Source organism: Bombina bombina, chromosome 7 (assembly GCF_027579735.1).
Source record: "Bombina bombina isolate aBomBom1 chromosome 7, aBomBom1.pri, whole genome shotgun sequence".
Classification (NCBI taxonomy): domain Eukaryota; kingdom Metazoa; phylum Chordata; class Amphibia; order Anura; family Bombinatoridae; genus Bombina; species Bombina bombina.
In genome coordinates, this window is record NC_069505.1 from 311,841,742 (window position 1) to 311,857,690 (window position 15,949).

Sequence of the window (15,949 nt, forward strand, 5' to 3'; positions counted from 1 at the left end):
ATCACTGCAATACCTTTTTAGGCACACCAATGCAGAGAGAGCCACTATGTGGCCCTCTCTGCATCGGCTAGTGATGGCGCCGATCGTTGGTGGGTGGGAGCTATTGAAGGGGAGGTGGGTGGGCGGCCCATCACTTGGTAACTTCCTTCCGGCTGTCCTCTATGCCGGGTGCGCGCGGGAGCAGTTGGAACTTGTTGCTGGGGATTTTGTTTTTGCTGAGAGAGGGTGGTGGGTGCAGAGGAGGGGTGATCTGTGGTGATCTGGGAATGATCTGGGAGGGGGAGGGTGTAGGGTATGGAGGGGGGCAGCTACACTACAAAAAAAGTTAGGTTTATAAAATAAAAATAAAGTTATTTTGCAAAGTGGGTACTGGCAGACAGCTGCCAGTACCCAAAATGGTGGCTAATAGTTAGTGGGGGGAGGGTTAGAGAGCTCCTTGGGGGGGGGGGATCAGGCAGGTTGGGGGCTAAGGGTGGATCCTACACAGCAGAATATGTTTGTTTGTTTTTTAAATAATGAAAAAAAAAAAATGAAAAAACTTTTATTTTAGTACTGGCAGACTTTCTGCCAGTACTTAAAATGGCGGGGACAATTGTGGGGTGGGGGAGGGAAGAGAGCTGTTTGGGAGGGATCAGGGGGTGGGATGTGTCAGGTGGGAGACTGATTTCTACACTAAAGCTAAAATTAACCCTTCAAGCTCCCTACAAGCAACCTAATTAACCCCGTCACTGCTGGGCATAATACAAGTTTGGTGCGCAGCGGCATTTAGCAGCCTTCTAATTACCAAAAAGCAATGCCAAAGCCATATATGTCTGCTATTTATGAACAAAGGGGATCCCAGAGAAGCATTTACAACCATTTGTGCCATAATTGCACAAGCTGTTTGTAAATAATTTCAGTGAGAAACCCAAAGATAGTGAAAAAGTGAACTTTTTTTTTTATATGATCGCATTTGGCGGTGAAATGGTGGCATGAAATATATCAAAATTGGCCTAGATCAATACTTTGGGTTGTCTACTACACTACACTAAAGCTAAAATTAACCCTACAAGCTCCCTACAAGCGACCTAATTAACCCCTTCACTGCTGGGCCTAATACAAATGTGGTGCACAGCGGCATTTAGCGGCCTTCTAATTACCAAGAAGCAACGCCAAAGCCATATATGTCTGCTATTTCTGAACAAAGGGGATCTCAGAGAAGCATTTACAACCATTTGTGCCATAATTGCACAAGTTGTTTGTAAATAATTTCAGTGAGAAACCTAATATTTGTGAAAAAGTTTGTGAAAAAGTGAACGTTTTTTTTTTTATTTGATTGCATTTGGCGGTGAAATGGTGGCATGAAATATACCAAAATAGGCCTAGATCAATACTTTGGGATGTCTACTAAAAAAAAAATATATACATGTCAAGGGATATTCAGGGATTCCAGACAGATAGTGTTCCAATGTAACTATCGCTAATTTTGAAAAAAAAATTTTTTGGAAATAGCGAAGTGCTACTTATACTTATTGCCCTATAACTTGCATAAAAAGCAAATAACATGTAAACATTGGGTATTTCTAAACTCAGGACAAAATTTAGAAACTATTTAGCATGGGCGTTGTTTGGAGGTTGTAGATATGCAACAGATTTTGGGGTTCAAAGTTAGAAAAAGTGTGTTTTTTGCATTTTTTCCTCATATTTTATAAAATTTTTTATGGTAAATTATAAGATATGATGAAAATAATGGTATCTTTAGAAAGTCCATTTAATGGCGAGAAAAACAGTATATAATATGTGTGGGTACAGTAAATGAGTAAGAGGAAAATTGCAGCTAAACACAAACACCGCAGAAATTTAAAAATAGCCCTGGTCCTTAAGGGAAAGAAATTGAAAAATGGCCTTGTCTTTAAGGGGTTAAGTTTACAAAATGAACAATTTCAACATAAAAACCAAGGTCAAGTACCATTGCTCATTTTCTGCAGTTTGCTCTACCTGGATATAGAACATGGATGCACTAAACAGGGTTTAAAGGAAAACTCAGTGCAGTAGAAGTACATAATTAACAAGTGCATAATAAAAAGACAATGATTTAACACCTACTCTAAATTTCAAATAAGCAGTAGATTTTTTTTCTTACAATTTTCTTCTCTCAGCCATTTTCTTGCCCCTGTATCATGTGAGAGACATCAGCCAATCACAAACTAGTACACATATACCCTGTGAGCTTGGGCGCATGCTCAGTAGGATTTTGCTTAGTAGTGTGAATATAAAAAGACTGTGCAAAATTTGATAATAGAAGTAAATAGGAAAGGGTCTTAAAGGGCCATGATACCTAAATGTTGAAACACTTCAGCATAGCTGTAAAAAGCGGACTAGAAAATATCACCTGAACATCTCTATGTAAAAAAGGAAGATATTTTACCTCAAAAATGTACTCAGTAGCCACACCCAATTGAAAATCAGTATGTCTGTCCCAGGACAGGCAAGGAAGTGAGCCTCATGCACACTCGTGTTATATCCCTATTTAGTTTAAGGAAGTTTACGATGAAATCTCATGAGAGTTAAAGGGACAGTAAACCTTAAAAATAATGTTATATAATTCTGCACATAGTGCAGAATTATATAACATTATATTAGCCAAACATTATAAAACATAATTGTACCTTATTAATTTAAAAAAACAAACGCTGTTTCACAGACCCGCTCTCTGCTGAGCAGGTCTGTTATATTTAGTCAGCGCATCGGGCCAGCTGTATAGTCAGAGCCCGGCCAAACCGCGCCATAGCCAAACATTATAAAACATAATTGTACCTTATTAATTTAAAAAAACAAACGCTGTTTCACAGACCCGCTCTCTGCTGAGCAGGTCTGTTATATTTAGTCAGCGCATCAGGCCAGCTGTATAGTCACAGCCCGGCCAAACCGCGCCATAGCACTAAGTGCAGCTCGCTCCTGTCACAGGAGCGAGCTACACTTAGTCTTATGGTGCGGTCGGGCCGGGCTGTGACTATACAGCTGGCCGATGTGCTGACTAAATATAACAGACTCGCTCAGCAGAGAGCGGGTCTGTGAAACAGCGTTTGTTTTTTTAAATTAATAAGGTACAATTATGTTTTATAATGTTTGGCTAATATAATGTTATATAATTCTGCACTATGTGCAGAATTATATAACATTATTTTTAAGGTTTACTGTCCCTTTAACTCTCATGAGATTTCATAGTAAACTTCCTTAAACTTCCTTAAACTATATAACATTATTTTTAAGGTTTACTGTCCCTTTAAGTGAAATCTCATGAGATCACAGTAAAAGAGTTCATGACCTCAGCACTCCTGATGCTGATTGGCTGCTGTTCATTTCTTCGTTTTTTGTTTTTTTTTATCTGCAGCTGGACAGCAGTTGAAGTATAACTGTTTACACAGAACTTACTCTGCTGAGCTGAGGAGATTGTGAGGTAAAATATCTTCCTTTTTTACATAGAGATGCTCAGGTGATATTTTCCTGACAGCTTTTTACAGTTATACTGCATCAGTTTCAAGTGATTTAGCATATGAGTATTATGTCCCTTTAAAACTACATGTTCTATCTGATCCATAAAAGTTTATTTTGACTTGAGTGTCCCTTTAAACACACAAGAGTTCTAGGGCGAGTGGTGAAAAATGACATGCTCTGCAAAATTATATCAGAAGTCCAGCTTTATTGTAATAGGAGTTTATTTTTGTCTGAAGTATATATATGCAATTGGTCCTCGTGCAACAGCTGTACATATTGCTTACAAATGCTTTGACTTCATTTTCATAATTATATTTGAGATAATCTATGCAGATCCTCACAATAAAAAGTTTTTTTTTCTTGCAATTTCTCGTATTTTTTTTATTTTGTATTGTGTCAGATAGTTAAGTTGGTGCTTCATATTCAGGTTTCAAAAGGGTATTGTAATATCTGTGTGTGTAATTTATCACAACATTTTTTTATTTTTAACCCCTTAAGGACCAGCGACATACCCTGTATGTCGCTGGCCTTTTTTTGGAACTTGATTGTTTTATAGCACGGTCTTGCCACCAGCGTTAAGACTGCTCTATTCCACAAAGCCTGCTGGAGGGAGTGCATTAATAGCGTGTTCTTGCTAGACTTGTGCTGTTATGTCCTGAAAAAAACCTTAACGACCAGTGACATATAGGGTACATTGTGGTCATTAAGGGGTTAAATAGGATATAAAACCCATTTTTTTTCTTTCAGGATTCAGATAGAGCATGCAATGTCAAACAACTTTCTAAATTTACCACTATTATACATTCTTCGGCGTTTTCTCTTGGTATCTTTTGTTAAAAAGCAGGGATGTATGCTTAGGAGCCAGCCCATTTCTGGAGAACTACATGGCAGCGGTTTTGCAAGAATGTTAACCATTTGCAAGAACACTAGAGGGCAGCACTATTTCCTGTCATGTAGTGCTCACAATGCCTACCTAGGTATCTCTTCAACACACAATATCATGGAAACTAAGCACATTTGATAAAATAAATACTCTGTCTGAATCCTCACAGAACATTTTTGGGTTTCATATCCTTAATTAATAATGAACTATTAATACCTAAAGGTTTATTATTATTTGATTACATTAGATTTTTTTTAAAGGAACATCAACAGCTGTTTAAATGGTTTTTCAAATCAACTTCAGCTAGCCTCTGATTGGACACTTTAAATCCTGTACTGGTTGGGGTTAATTAAAGAGATATATACTAAGGCACCTCTTTGACACACTAGTAGAAAAGCTATGAAACGCGTAAGGGCAGGGCCTGTTTTATTTTGTTCTACTCACTGAGGGGGGTTTGTCACGGCTGAGACGTCACTGGGTTTGAACGAGAGCTAATTGATGCTCCCTGATTTGGAGATCTATGGGGCATTTTGGAGGAAGATTTTTCCTGCTCAACGTAAAAAAGAACCACGCTATGATATTTTTTCACCCGCGTGGTTCTTTTAATGAACCATTAACTTGGACACAGGTGTGTATATAATATTTAAATTGTATGTTATATGTACAATGTATTTATTGCTTATGTGTGTAGGAATAAAATCCTACATAAGAGGAGCACTCTCTGTTTTACCTCTACAAAATTAGAACACATAATTTTCCCTGAAAAGTCAAAATTAAACTTTTCTGATTCAGATGGAGGAAGCAATTTTAAGAGAATTTACAATTCCATTATGTGCAGTCATTTAATATGCACATTTTCTAAAAGCACCAGCTTCTTCTGAGTATGCGCATAAGTTCACAGCGTATATGAATATGTGTCTGTGAGTAGCTGAGGGCTGACACATGATACAGGGAGACAGCAAATTTAAGCAAATTTAGAAATTTGTCAGAAAAAAATAAAAATAATGTACTGCTTCGTTAAAAGTGCTACTGCATTTTCTTTTTATTATGCGCTATTTAATGGTCCTTTAAGTTTAACAAAAGATACCATGAGAAAAAGATAAAATTTGATAGCAGAAGTATATATTGTTTAAATTGTACACTTTATCTGAATCACGAAAGTTTAAAGGGACATGAAATCCAAATTTCCTTTCATGATTCAGACAGAGCATACGATTTTAAACAACTTTCCAATTTACTTCCATTATCAAATTTTCTTCGCTTTTTATCCTTTGTTGAAAAGCAGGAAGGTAAAGTTCAGGAGTGTGCACGTGCCTGTGGCAAAACTGCTGCCATCTAGTGCTTCAGGCATGTGCATGCTACCTATCTAGATATCTCTTCAACAAAGACTAACATAAGAATGAAGAAAATTTGATAATAGAAGTAAATAGGATTTTTTTTTAAATTGTATTCTCTATCTATATCATGAAAGAAACATTTTGGATTTCATGTCCCTTTAATTTCTACATCCATTTTGCTTTAATGGACAAGTGTTTTCGGACATCTCACCTCTTGAACCACCAGGTCTCCAGATGTTCCTCATTTTGCTCCAGCATCTGATTACAGTCAAAGTCAGACTTGTCACATGCGGTTTCAATGACTTCCAGAAGTCGTGTCTCACTGGACGAATAAAAAATAATAAATAAATCATGAATAGGGCACAGATATTGAAACATACATGATGAAACGTTTAACATGCAGGTAGTCTGGCAAATAAGGATGATATAAGTGGAAAAAAGATAAAGACATAATGAAATACATGTTTTTGCTCTGTACCCATTCCTGCATTAGTACAATTTTCAGTACAGGTGGCAAGTTCAATATTTCAATCCATGTAATCGCAGAAGATCAGCTAACATTATACACATTTCCTGCCTGAGGGGCCCTTCTTCAGGAAACAGGTGGCAAGGTCAACAGGTAAAATCAGCTGTTTCAAATAACAAAATAAAGGTAAAGAGCAATAATAAAAAAAAAAATGGATCATTGGGGACACATTAAAAAAGGTAGAAGAGGTTACAGTACACTATCCTTTTAATGCTGAGATCTGTAACATGTGGATATGTCCAGTGCAATCTTGGAGCTCAGACACGTGTCAATTGGTGCAAATGCAACAGAAAACGTCTGTCAGTCAAGCTCATGCATAAAAACATATACACTAATAAAATGGCTAAGCACAGTCTGAGTTAAGCACTTGTGCATTAAAGGGACATTAAACACTGAGATGGTAATATAAAATAAAAAATCGTATTTATATACAAAAAAAAAACTCTACAATATACTTTCGTTATTTATTTTGTCCCCTTTTCCTGTAATTCCATTCTGAAACTGTGAGCTTTTAAGTTCCTGTTAGAAATAGAAGTGCAGAACACTGTTATATTTCACAAAGTTGCATGCACACTCTAGTGACCTATTTACAACTGTCCCTAATTGGCCACAGCAGAGAAGGTAACCTACGTTACAACTAGGCAGCTCCCATTGTTTAATAGACATTAAAAATTTACACTTATTTTGTCCCAAAACAACTGATGAAACTTTAAAAAAAAATAATTAATCATTCTATGTAGCATTTATTTAGTGTTTAAATGTCCCTTTAAGACAAGGAGGTGATGCAATTTCTATATTTCAGTATATTCAGTCCACGGATCATCCATTACTTATGGGATATTCTCCTTCCCAACAGGAAGTTGCAAGAGGATCACCCACAGCAGAGCTGCTATATAGCTCCTCCCCTCACTGCCATATCCAGTCATTCGACCGAAACAAGACGAGAAAGGAGAAACCATAGGGTGCAGTGGTGACTGTAGTTTAATTAAAATTTAGACCTGCCTTAAAAGGACAGGGCGGGCCGTGGACTGGATACACTACAAGAGAAATAAATTTATCAGGTAAGCATAAATTATGTTTTCTCTTGTTAAGTGTATCCAGTCCACGGATCATCCATTACTTATGGGATACCAATACCAAAGCTAAAGTACACGGATGATGGGAGGGACAAGGCAGAATTAAACGGAAGGAACCACTGCCTGAAGAACCTTTCTCCCAAAAACAGCCTCCGAAGAAGCAAAAGTATCAAATTTGTAAAATTTAGAAAAGGTGTGAAGCGAAGACCAAGTCGCAGCCTTGCAAATCTGTTCAACAGAGGCTTCATTTTTAAAGGCCCAGGTGGAAGCCACAGCTCTAGTAGAATGAGCTGTAATCCTTTCATGGGGCTGCTGTCCAGCAGTCTCATAGGCTAAGCGAATTATGCTCCGAAGCCAAAAGAAAAGAGGTTGCCGAAGCTTTTTGACCTCTCCTCTGTCCAGAGTAAACGACAAACAGGGAAGATGTTTGGCGAAAATCTTTAGTAGCTTGTAAGTAAAACTTCAAGGCACGGACTACGTCCAGATTATGTAAGAAACGTTCCTTCTTTGAAGAAGGATTAGGACACAATGATGGAACAACAATCTCTTGATTGATATTCTTGTTAGAAACCACCTTAGGTAAAAACCCAGGTTTGGTACGCAGAACTACCTTATCTGCATGAAAAATCAGATAAGGAGAATCACATTGTATGGCAGATAGCTCAAAGACTCTTCGAGCCGAGGAAATAGCCATCAAAAACAGAACTTTCCAAGATAAAAGTTTAATATCAATGGAATGAAGGGGTTCAAACGGAACTCCTTGAAGAACTTTAAGAACCAAGTTTAAGCTCCACGGGGGAGCAACAGTTTTAAACACAGGCTTAATTCTAACCAAAGCCTGACAAAATGCCTGGACGTCTGGAACCTCTCCCAGACGCTTGTGCAAAAGAATAGACAGAGCAGAAATCTGTCCTTTTAAAGAACTAGCTGATAAGCCTTTGTCCAAACCCTCTTGGAGAAAGGACAATATCCTAGAAATCCTAACCTTACTCCATGAGTAATTCTTGGATTCACACCAAAAAAGATATTTACGCCATATCTTATGGTAGATTTTCCTGGTGACAGGCTTTCGTGCCTGTATTAAGGTATCAATTACTGACTCGGAGAAGCCACGCCTTGATAGAATCAAGCGTTCAATCTCCATGCAGTCAGTCTCAGAGAAATTAGATTTGAATGATTGAAAGGACCTTGTATTAGAAGGTCCTGCCTCAGAGGCAGAGTCCATGGTGGAAAGGATGACATGTCCACTAGGTCTGCATACCAGGTCCTGCGTGGCCACGCAGGCGCAATCAGAATCACCAATGCTCTCTCCTGCTTGATTTTGGCAATCAGTTGAGGGAGCAGAGGAAACGGTGGAAACACATAAGCCAGGTTGAAGAACCAAGAAGCTGCTAGAGCATCTATCAGCGTCGCTCCCGGGTCCCTGGACCTGGATCCGTAACAAGGAAGCTTGGCGTTCTGGCGAGACGCCATGAGATCCAGTTCTGGTTTGCCCCAACGATGGATCAGTTGAGCAAACACCTCCGGATGGAGTTCCCACTCCCCCGGATGAAAAGTCTGACAACTTAGAAAATCCGCCTCCCAGTTCTCTACGCCTGGGATGTGGATCGCTGACAGATGGCAAGAGTGAGACTCTGCCCAGCAAATTATCTTTGAGACTTCTAACATCGCTAGGTAACTCCTGGTTCCCCCTTGATGGTTGATGTAAGCCACAGTCGTGATGTTGTCCGACTGAAATCTGATGAACCTCAGGGTTGCTAACTGAGGCCAAGCTAGAAGAGCATTGAATATTGCTCTTAACTGCAGAATATTTATTGGGAGGAGTTTCTCCTCCTGAGTCCACGATCCCTGAGCCTTCAGGGAGTTCCAGACTGGGCCCCAACCTAGAAGGCTGGCATCTGTTGTTACAATCGTCCAATCTGACCTGCGAAAGGTCATACCTTTGGACAGATGGACCCGAGATAGCCACCAGAGAAGAGAATCTCTGGTGTCTTAATCCAGATTTAGTAGAGGGGACAAATCTGAGTAATCCCCATTCCACTGACTTAGCATGCATAATTGCAGCGGTCTGAGATGCAGGCGCGCAAATGGCACTATGTCCATTGCCGCTACCATTAAGCCGATTACTTCCATGCACTGAGCCACTGATGGACGTGGAATGGAATGAAGGACACGGCAAGCATTTAGAAGTTTTGATAACCTGGACTCCGTAAATTTTCATCTCTACAGAATCTATAAGAGTCCCTAGGAAGGTGACTCTTGTGAGTGGGGATAGAGAACTCTTTTCCACGTTCACTTTCCACCCATGCAACCTCAGAAATGCCAGAACTATCTCTGTACGAGACTTGGCAATTTGAAAGCTTGACGCCTGTATCAGGATGTCGTCTAGATACGGAGCCACCGCTATGCCTCGCGGTCTTAGAGCCGCCAGAAGTGAGCCCAGAACCTTTGTAAAGATTATCGGGGCTGTGGCCAACCCGAAGGGAAGAGCTACAAATTGGTAATGCCTGTCTAGAAAGGCAAACCTTAGGAACCGATGATGATCTTTGTGAATTGGTATGTGAAGGTAGGCATCCTTTAAGTCCACTGTGGTCATGTACTGACCCTCTTGGATAATGGGTAGGTTGGTCCGAATAGTTTCCATTTTGAATGATGGAACTCTGAGGAATTTGTTTAAGATCTTTAGATCCAAGATTGGTCTGAAGGTTCCCTCTTTCTTGGGAACCACAAACAGATTTGAATAAAATCCCTGTCCCTGTTCCGTCCGCGGAACTGGATGGATCACTCCCATTACTAGGAGGTCTTGCACACAGCTTAGGAATGCCTCTTTCTTTATCTGGTTTGCTGATAACCTTGAAAGATGAAATCTCCCTTGTGGAGGAGAAGCTTTGAAGTCCAGAAGATATCCCTGAGATATGATCTCCAACGCCCAGGGATCCTGAACATCTCTTGCCCACGCCTGGGTGAAGAGAGAAAGTCTGCCCCCCACTAGATCCGTTTCCGGATAGGGGGCCATTCCTTCATGCTGTCTTGGGGGCAGCAGCAGGTTTTCTGGCCTGCTTGCCCTTGTTCCAGGACTGGTTAGGTTTCCAGGCCTGTCTGGAATGAGCAACAATTCCCTCTTGTTTTGAAGCGGAGGAAGTTGATGCTGCTCCTGCCCTGAAATTTCGAAAGGCACGAAAATTAGACTGTTTGGCCTTTGATTTGGCCCTGTCCTGAGGAAGGGTATGACCCTTGCCTCCAGTAATGCCAGCAATAATTTCCTTCAAGCCAGGCCCGAATAAGGTCTGCCCCTTGAAAGGAATGTTGAGTAACTTAGACTTTGAAGTCACGTCAGCTGACCAGGATTTAAGCCATAGCGCCCTACGCGCCTGGATGGCGAATCCGGAATTCTTAGCCGTTAGTTTAGTCAAATGAACAATGGCATCAGAAACAAATGAGTTAGCTAGCTTAAGCGTTCTAAGCTTGTCAATAATTTCCTCCAATGGAGCTGTATGGATGGCCTCTTCCAGGGCCTCAAACCAGAATGCCGCCGCAGCAGTGACAGGCACAATGCATGCAAGGGGCTGCAAAATAAAACCTTGTTGAATAAACATTTTCTTAAGGTAACCCTCTAATTTTTTATCCACTGGATCTGAAAAAGCACAACTGTCCTCAACCGGGATAGTGGTACGCTTTGCTAAAGTAGAAACTGCTCCCTCCACCTTAGGGACCGTCTGCCATAAGTCCCGTGTAGTGGCATCTATTGGAAACATTTTTCTAAATATAGGAGGTGGGGAAAAGGGCACACCGGGTCTATCCCACTCCTTGCTAATAATTTCTGTAAGCCTTTTAGGTATAGGAAAAACGTCAGTACACACCGGCACCGCATAGTATAAATCCAGCCTACATAATTTCTCTGGAATTGCAACTGTGTTACAGTCATTCAGAGCAGCTAATACCTCCCCAAGCAATACACGGAGGTTCTCAAGCTTAAATTTAAAATTAGAAATCTCTGAATCAGGTTTCCCCGAGTCAGAGATGTCACCCACAGAATGAAGCTCTCCGTCCTCATGTTCTGCATACTGTGACGCAGTATCAGACATGGCTCTTACAGCATTTGCGCGCTCTGTATCTCTCCTAACCCCAGAGCTATCGTGCTTGCCTCTTAATTCAGGCAATCTAGATAATACCTCTGACAGGGTATTATTCATGATTGCAGCCATGTCCTGCAAGGTAATCGCTATGGGCGTCCCTGATGTAATTGGCGCCATATTAGCGTGCGTCCCCTGAGCGGGAGGCGAAGGGTCTGACACATGGGGAGAGTTAGTCGGCATAACTTCCCCCTCGACAGAACCCTCTGGTGATAATTCTTTTATAGATAAAGACTGATCTTTACTGTTTAAGGTGAAATCAATACATTTAGTACACATTCTCCTATGGGGCTCCACCATGGCTTTCAAACATAATGAACAAGTAGGTTCCTCTGTATCAGACATGTTTAAACAGACTAGCAATGAGACTAGCAAGCTTGGAAAACACTTTAAACAAGTTTACAAGCAATATAAAAAACGTTACTGCACCTTTAAGAAACACAAATTTTGTCCAAATTTGAAATAACAGTGAAAAAAGGAAGTTACACTAACAAAATTTTTACAGTGTATGTAACAAGTTAGCAGAGCATTGCACCCACTTGCAAATGGATGATTAACCCCTTAATACCAAAAACGGAATAACAAATGACAAAAACGTTTTTTAAACAGTCACAACAACTGCCACAGCTCTACTGTGGCTTTTTACCTCCCTCAATACGACTTTTGAAGCCTTTTGAGTCCTTCAGAGAAGTCCTGAAACATGCAGGAAGAAGCTGGATGTCTGTGTCTGTAATTTTTGCTGCGCAAAAAAGCTCTAAAATAGGCCCCTCCCACTCATATTACAACAGTGGAAAGCCTCAAGGAACCGTTTCTAGGCAAAATTCAAGCCAGCCATGTGGAAAAAAACTAGGCCCCAATAAGTTTTATCACCAAACATATATAAAAAACGATTAAACATGCCAGCAAACGTTTTAAAATACACTTTTATAAGAGTATGTATCTCTATTAATAAGCCTGATACCAGTCGCTATCACTGCATTTAAGGCTTTACTTACATTACTTCGGTATCAGCAGCATTTTCTAGCAAATTCCATCCCTAGAAAAATATTTTAACTGCACATACCTTATTGCAGGAAAACCTGCACGCTATTCCCCCTCTGAAGTTACCTCACTCCTCAGAATATGTGAGAACAGCAAAGGATCTTAGTTACTTCTGCTAAGATCATAGAAAATGCAGGCAGATTCTTCTTCCAAATACTGCCTGAGATAAACAGTACACTCCGGTACCATTTAAAAATAACAAACTTTTGATTGAAGAAATAAACTCAGTATAAAACACCACAGTCCTCTTACGACCTCCATCTTAGTTGAGAGTTGCAAGAGAATGACTGGGTATGGCAGTGAGGGGAGGAGCTAGCAGCTCTGCTGTGGGTGATCCTCTTGCAACTTCCTGTTGGGAAGGAGAATATCCCATAAGTAATGGATGATCCGTGGACTGGATACACTTAACAAGAGAAATACCTGGTATTATCTGGTATGTGCTATTCAAGCGTGTGTTTGAGACTGCAAGTTGCTTAGAGAATGAATAAAGAACTATAGCACATATGTATAATCCTTCAAATAATAACCAAAAAATAAAAAAAAAGTCAAGAGTTGGTCGGATGAGACCAGTAAAATACGCAAGTTACACAAATTGCTACAAGTTGCACTCACCATATAGCTTGAGAGGAGAAAATGTGATAATTTTTAATCTTGAAAAAAAGAGGATTTGTTATTTGTAATGGGCTTACTGTAGTAAATACCTCCCAACATTTAGGATTGGCTCTCAGACGTTAAAAAAGGCCCATTGCCCCTTCATGGGTGGGGCTGGATAATGGGCATTATCGTGGGCATGTCTGTGAGCATATCATTGTGGTGGGTGGGGCTAAGGGAAACCATACAATTCAGAATCCGGGGCTATCCCAAATAAATCAGAATCGAGTTTTTTTTTTTATATAAAATGTTTACTTAACGGGTAATAAAACAACTTTACAATATGATTCACTATTTCGCCCGCTTTTTAACGTAATTTAACTTTGGAAAATGTGGATATTTTTACTTGCAGTTGAATATGCACAATGCAGGCTTCACTAATTGGCTTTAGCAGATAGTATAATTTGTTTCATTTTCAGCTAACATAATGACAGTGGCTAGCCTTGTCATCTGAAAACTCAAGCATGGATATATATATATATAGATATATATATATATATATAGATATATATATATAGATATATATATATATATATATATATATATATATAGATATATATATATAAATGTGTGTATATATATATATTATATAGATATATATATAAATAAATGTGTGTATATATATATATTATATAGATATATATATAATAAATGTGTGTATATATATATATATATATATATATATATAAAAATGTGTGTATATATATATATATATATATATATATATATATATAAAAATGTGTGTATATATATATATATATATATATATAAAATGTGTGTATATATATATATATATATATATATATATGTGTGTATATATATATATATATATATATATATATATATATATATATATATATATATATATATATATACACACACACACACACGTAGAATCAAATATGTTACTATACCTGATTTCATATTTTGCCAGTTTTTCCTCTTCCCATGCAGTGTTTCCACCACCAAAGTTCTGCCCAGCAGTTTTTTCTATCCCCTAAAATGGAACATAAGGTAACTCATGAGAAGAAATAACAATTTGCATTAAATATTCAATTATTTACATAAACCAGCATTTAAAGAGACATTAAAGTCAAAATTTAACTTTCATGATTCAGGCAGAGCATTGAGTTTAAAAAAAAAAAAAACTTTTCAATTTATTTATGTTATCAAATTTGCTTCATTCTCTTAGTATCCATTCTTGAAAAGTAGGCTTAGGAGCAGCGCTAGTACCAAAAATATATGGCAAGCCAATGACAAGAGGCATATTTGTACGGCCACCAATCACCAGCTCACTTTCAGTATTGCATTCCAGCTAGTGAGCCTACCTAAAATACCCAGAGAACGAAGCAAATTTGATTACAGAAATATTTTGTAAACTTGTTTAAAATTGAAAGCTTAATCTGAATCATGAAAGGTTGATTTTGCCTTTACTGTATGTTTAAAGGGACACTAAACAATTTTTTTCATTCATGATTCAGATAGAGCATATAATTTTAAGCAACTTTCTAATTTACTCCTATTATCACATTTTCTTCCTTTTCATGGTATCTTTATTTGAAAAGCAAGAATGAAAGCTTAGGAGTCAGCTCATTTTAGGTTCAGTAACTAGTTAGCGCTTGCCGATTGGTGTCTAAACGTAGCCATGCCAGACGCGAGCTCCCTTGCAAGTCTCGAACTGCCGTTCTGATTGGCTGCTTAAAGGGATATTAAACCCATTTTTTTCCTTTAATGCTTCAGATGGAGCATACAATTTTAAGAAACTTTCCAATGTACTCCTATTATGAATTTTTGAGTAATTGAGAAGCCTAAACAAACTTTCATGGTTCAGATACAGCATATAGTTTTAGGAGACTTTAAACGTATTTCTATTATCAAATTGATTTTGTTCTGTGTCCTTTGATAAAAGCATACCTAGGTAGACTCAAGTAAGTGTATTAATCCACTACTGGAAGCTAGCTGGTGATTGGTGGCTATGCACATAAGTTTCTTGTCACTGGCTTATTAGAACTGCTCAGTCTCAGTATTAATGCTCTGGAGCAGACTTTATACGTTTAACCCTTTGCAGTGGTTAGCCACATAGTTATATGCAACCAGCAAAGCAATAATAAAATATTCTAATACATTATAGCATTTTCTTTTTTTACTTTTATCTCCCTTTAAAGGGCTATATAGTAAAAAATCACATGCTCTAATCCAGAGGTCAGCAACCTTGGCTCTCCTGATGTTTTGGAACTACATTTCCCATGATGCTCAGACAGCCTAAAAAAAAAAAAAAAATGTCTTTGCATCATGGGAAATGTAGTTCCAAAACATCTGGAGAGCCAATGTTGCTGACCCCTGCAAATTTGTTAAAGCATATAAATTTTTATTTTTATTTTAACAAGCTTTATTAGATCCAAAGCACTAAGAAATTACATATCATACATTTCAATTTTTATGAGAGTACAGCAAATTGTAAGGTGGTTATTTCTTTAGATAACAAGTGTCTCAGTGTCTCTTTGAAAATTTTAAAATCTGCAATGCTTTTAGTTTTTCTTTATTCCATTTTGTAATCATAAACAACAAAAATACAGGATAAAAAATATAGTACTGTATATAACAACATAACTTTGGTATGATTCGCATAGACATTTTGTATCTTAATGTAACAAAAGTTTTAATCTATCTGAGCTGCTGATTAGCAGTTTGTTTAAAAAAAAAAAAAAAAAAGAAGAAACTAACATAATTGCTATATTTCTAAAGGTCTTGAGGCCTAACAAGCTGTATTTTGAATAGTGGTTTGTGTTTGATGAAAACACTTTTTGTTGTGTGTATATACGATA

The 15,949-nt window shown here is 38.3% G+C and overlaps 1 protein-coding gene across 1 annotated transcript in view; it reads right to left on the minus strand.

Annotated features, from left to right (window-relative positions):
• CRELD1 (cysteine rich with EGF like domains 1) overlaps window positions 1–15,949 on the minus strand; it is an 82,800-nt gene that overhangs the window by 37,104 nt on the left and 29,747 nt on the right. Inside the window, exons 3-4 of the mRNA XM_053720938.1 lie at window positions 14,039–14,121; window positions 5,909–6,019 (exon numbers count right to left, since the gene is read on the minus strand). Coding sequence (XP_053576913.1) covers window positions 5,909–6,019; window positions 14,039–14,121 — 194 coding nt within the window. The remainder of the gene's footprint in view (window positions 1–5,908; window positions 6,020–14,038; window positions 14,122–15,949) is intronic.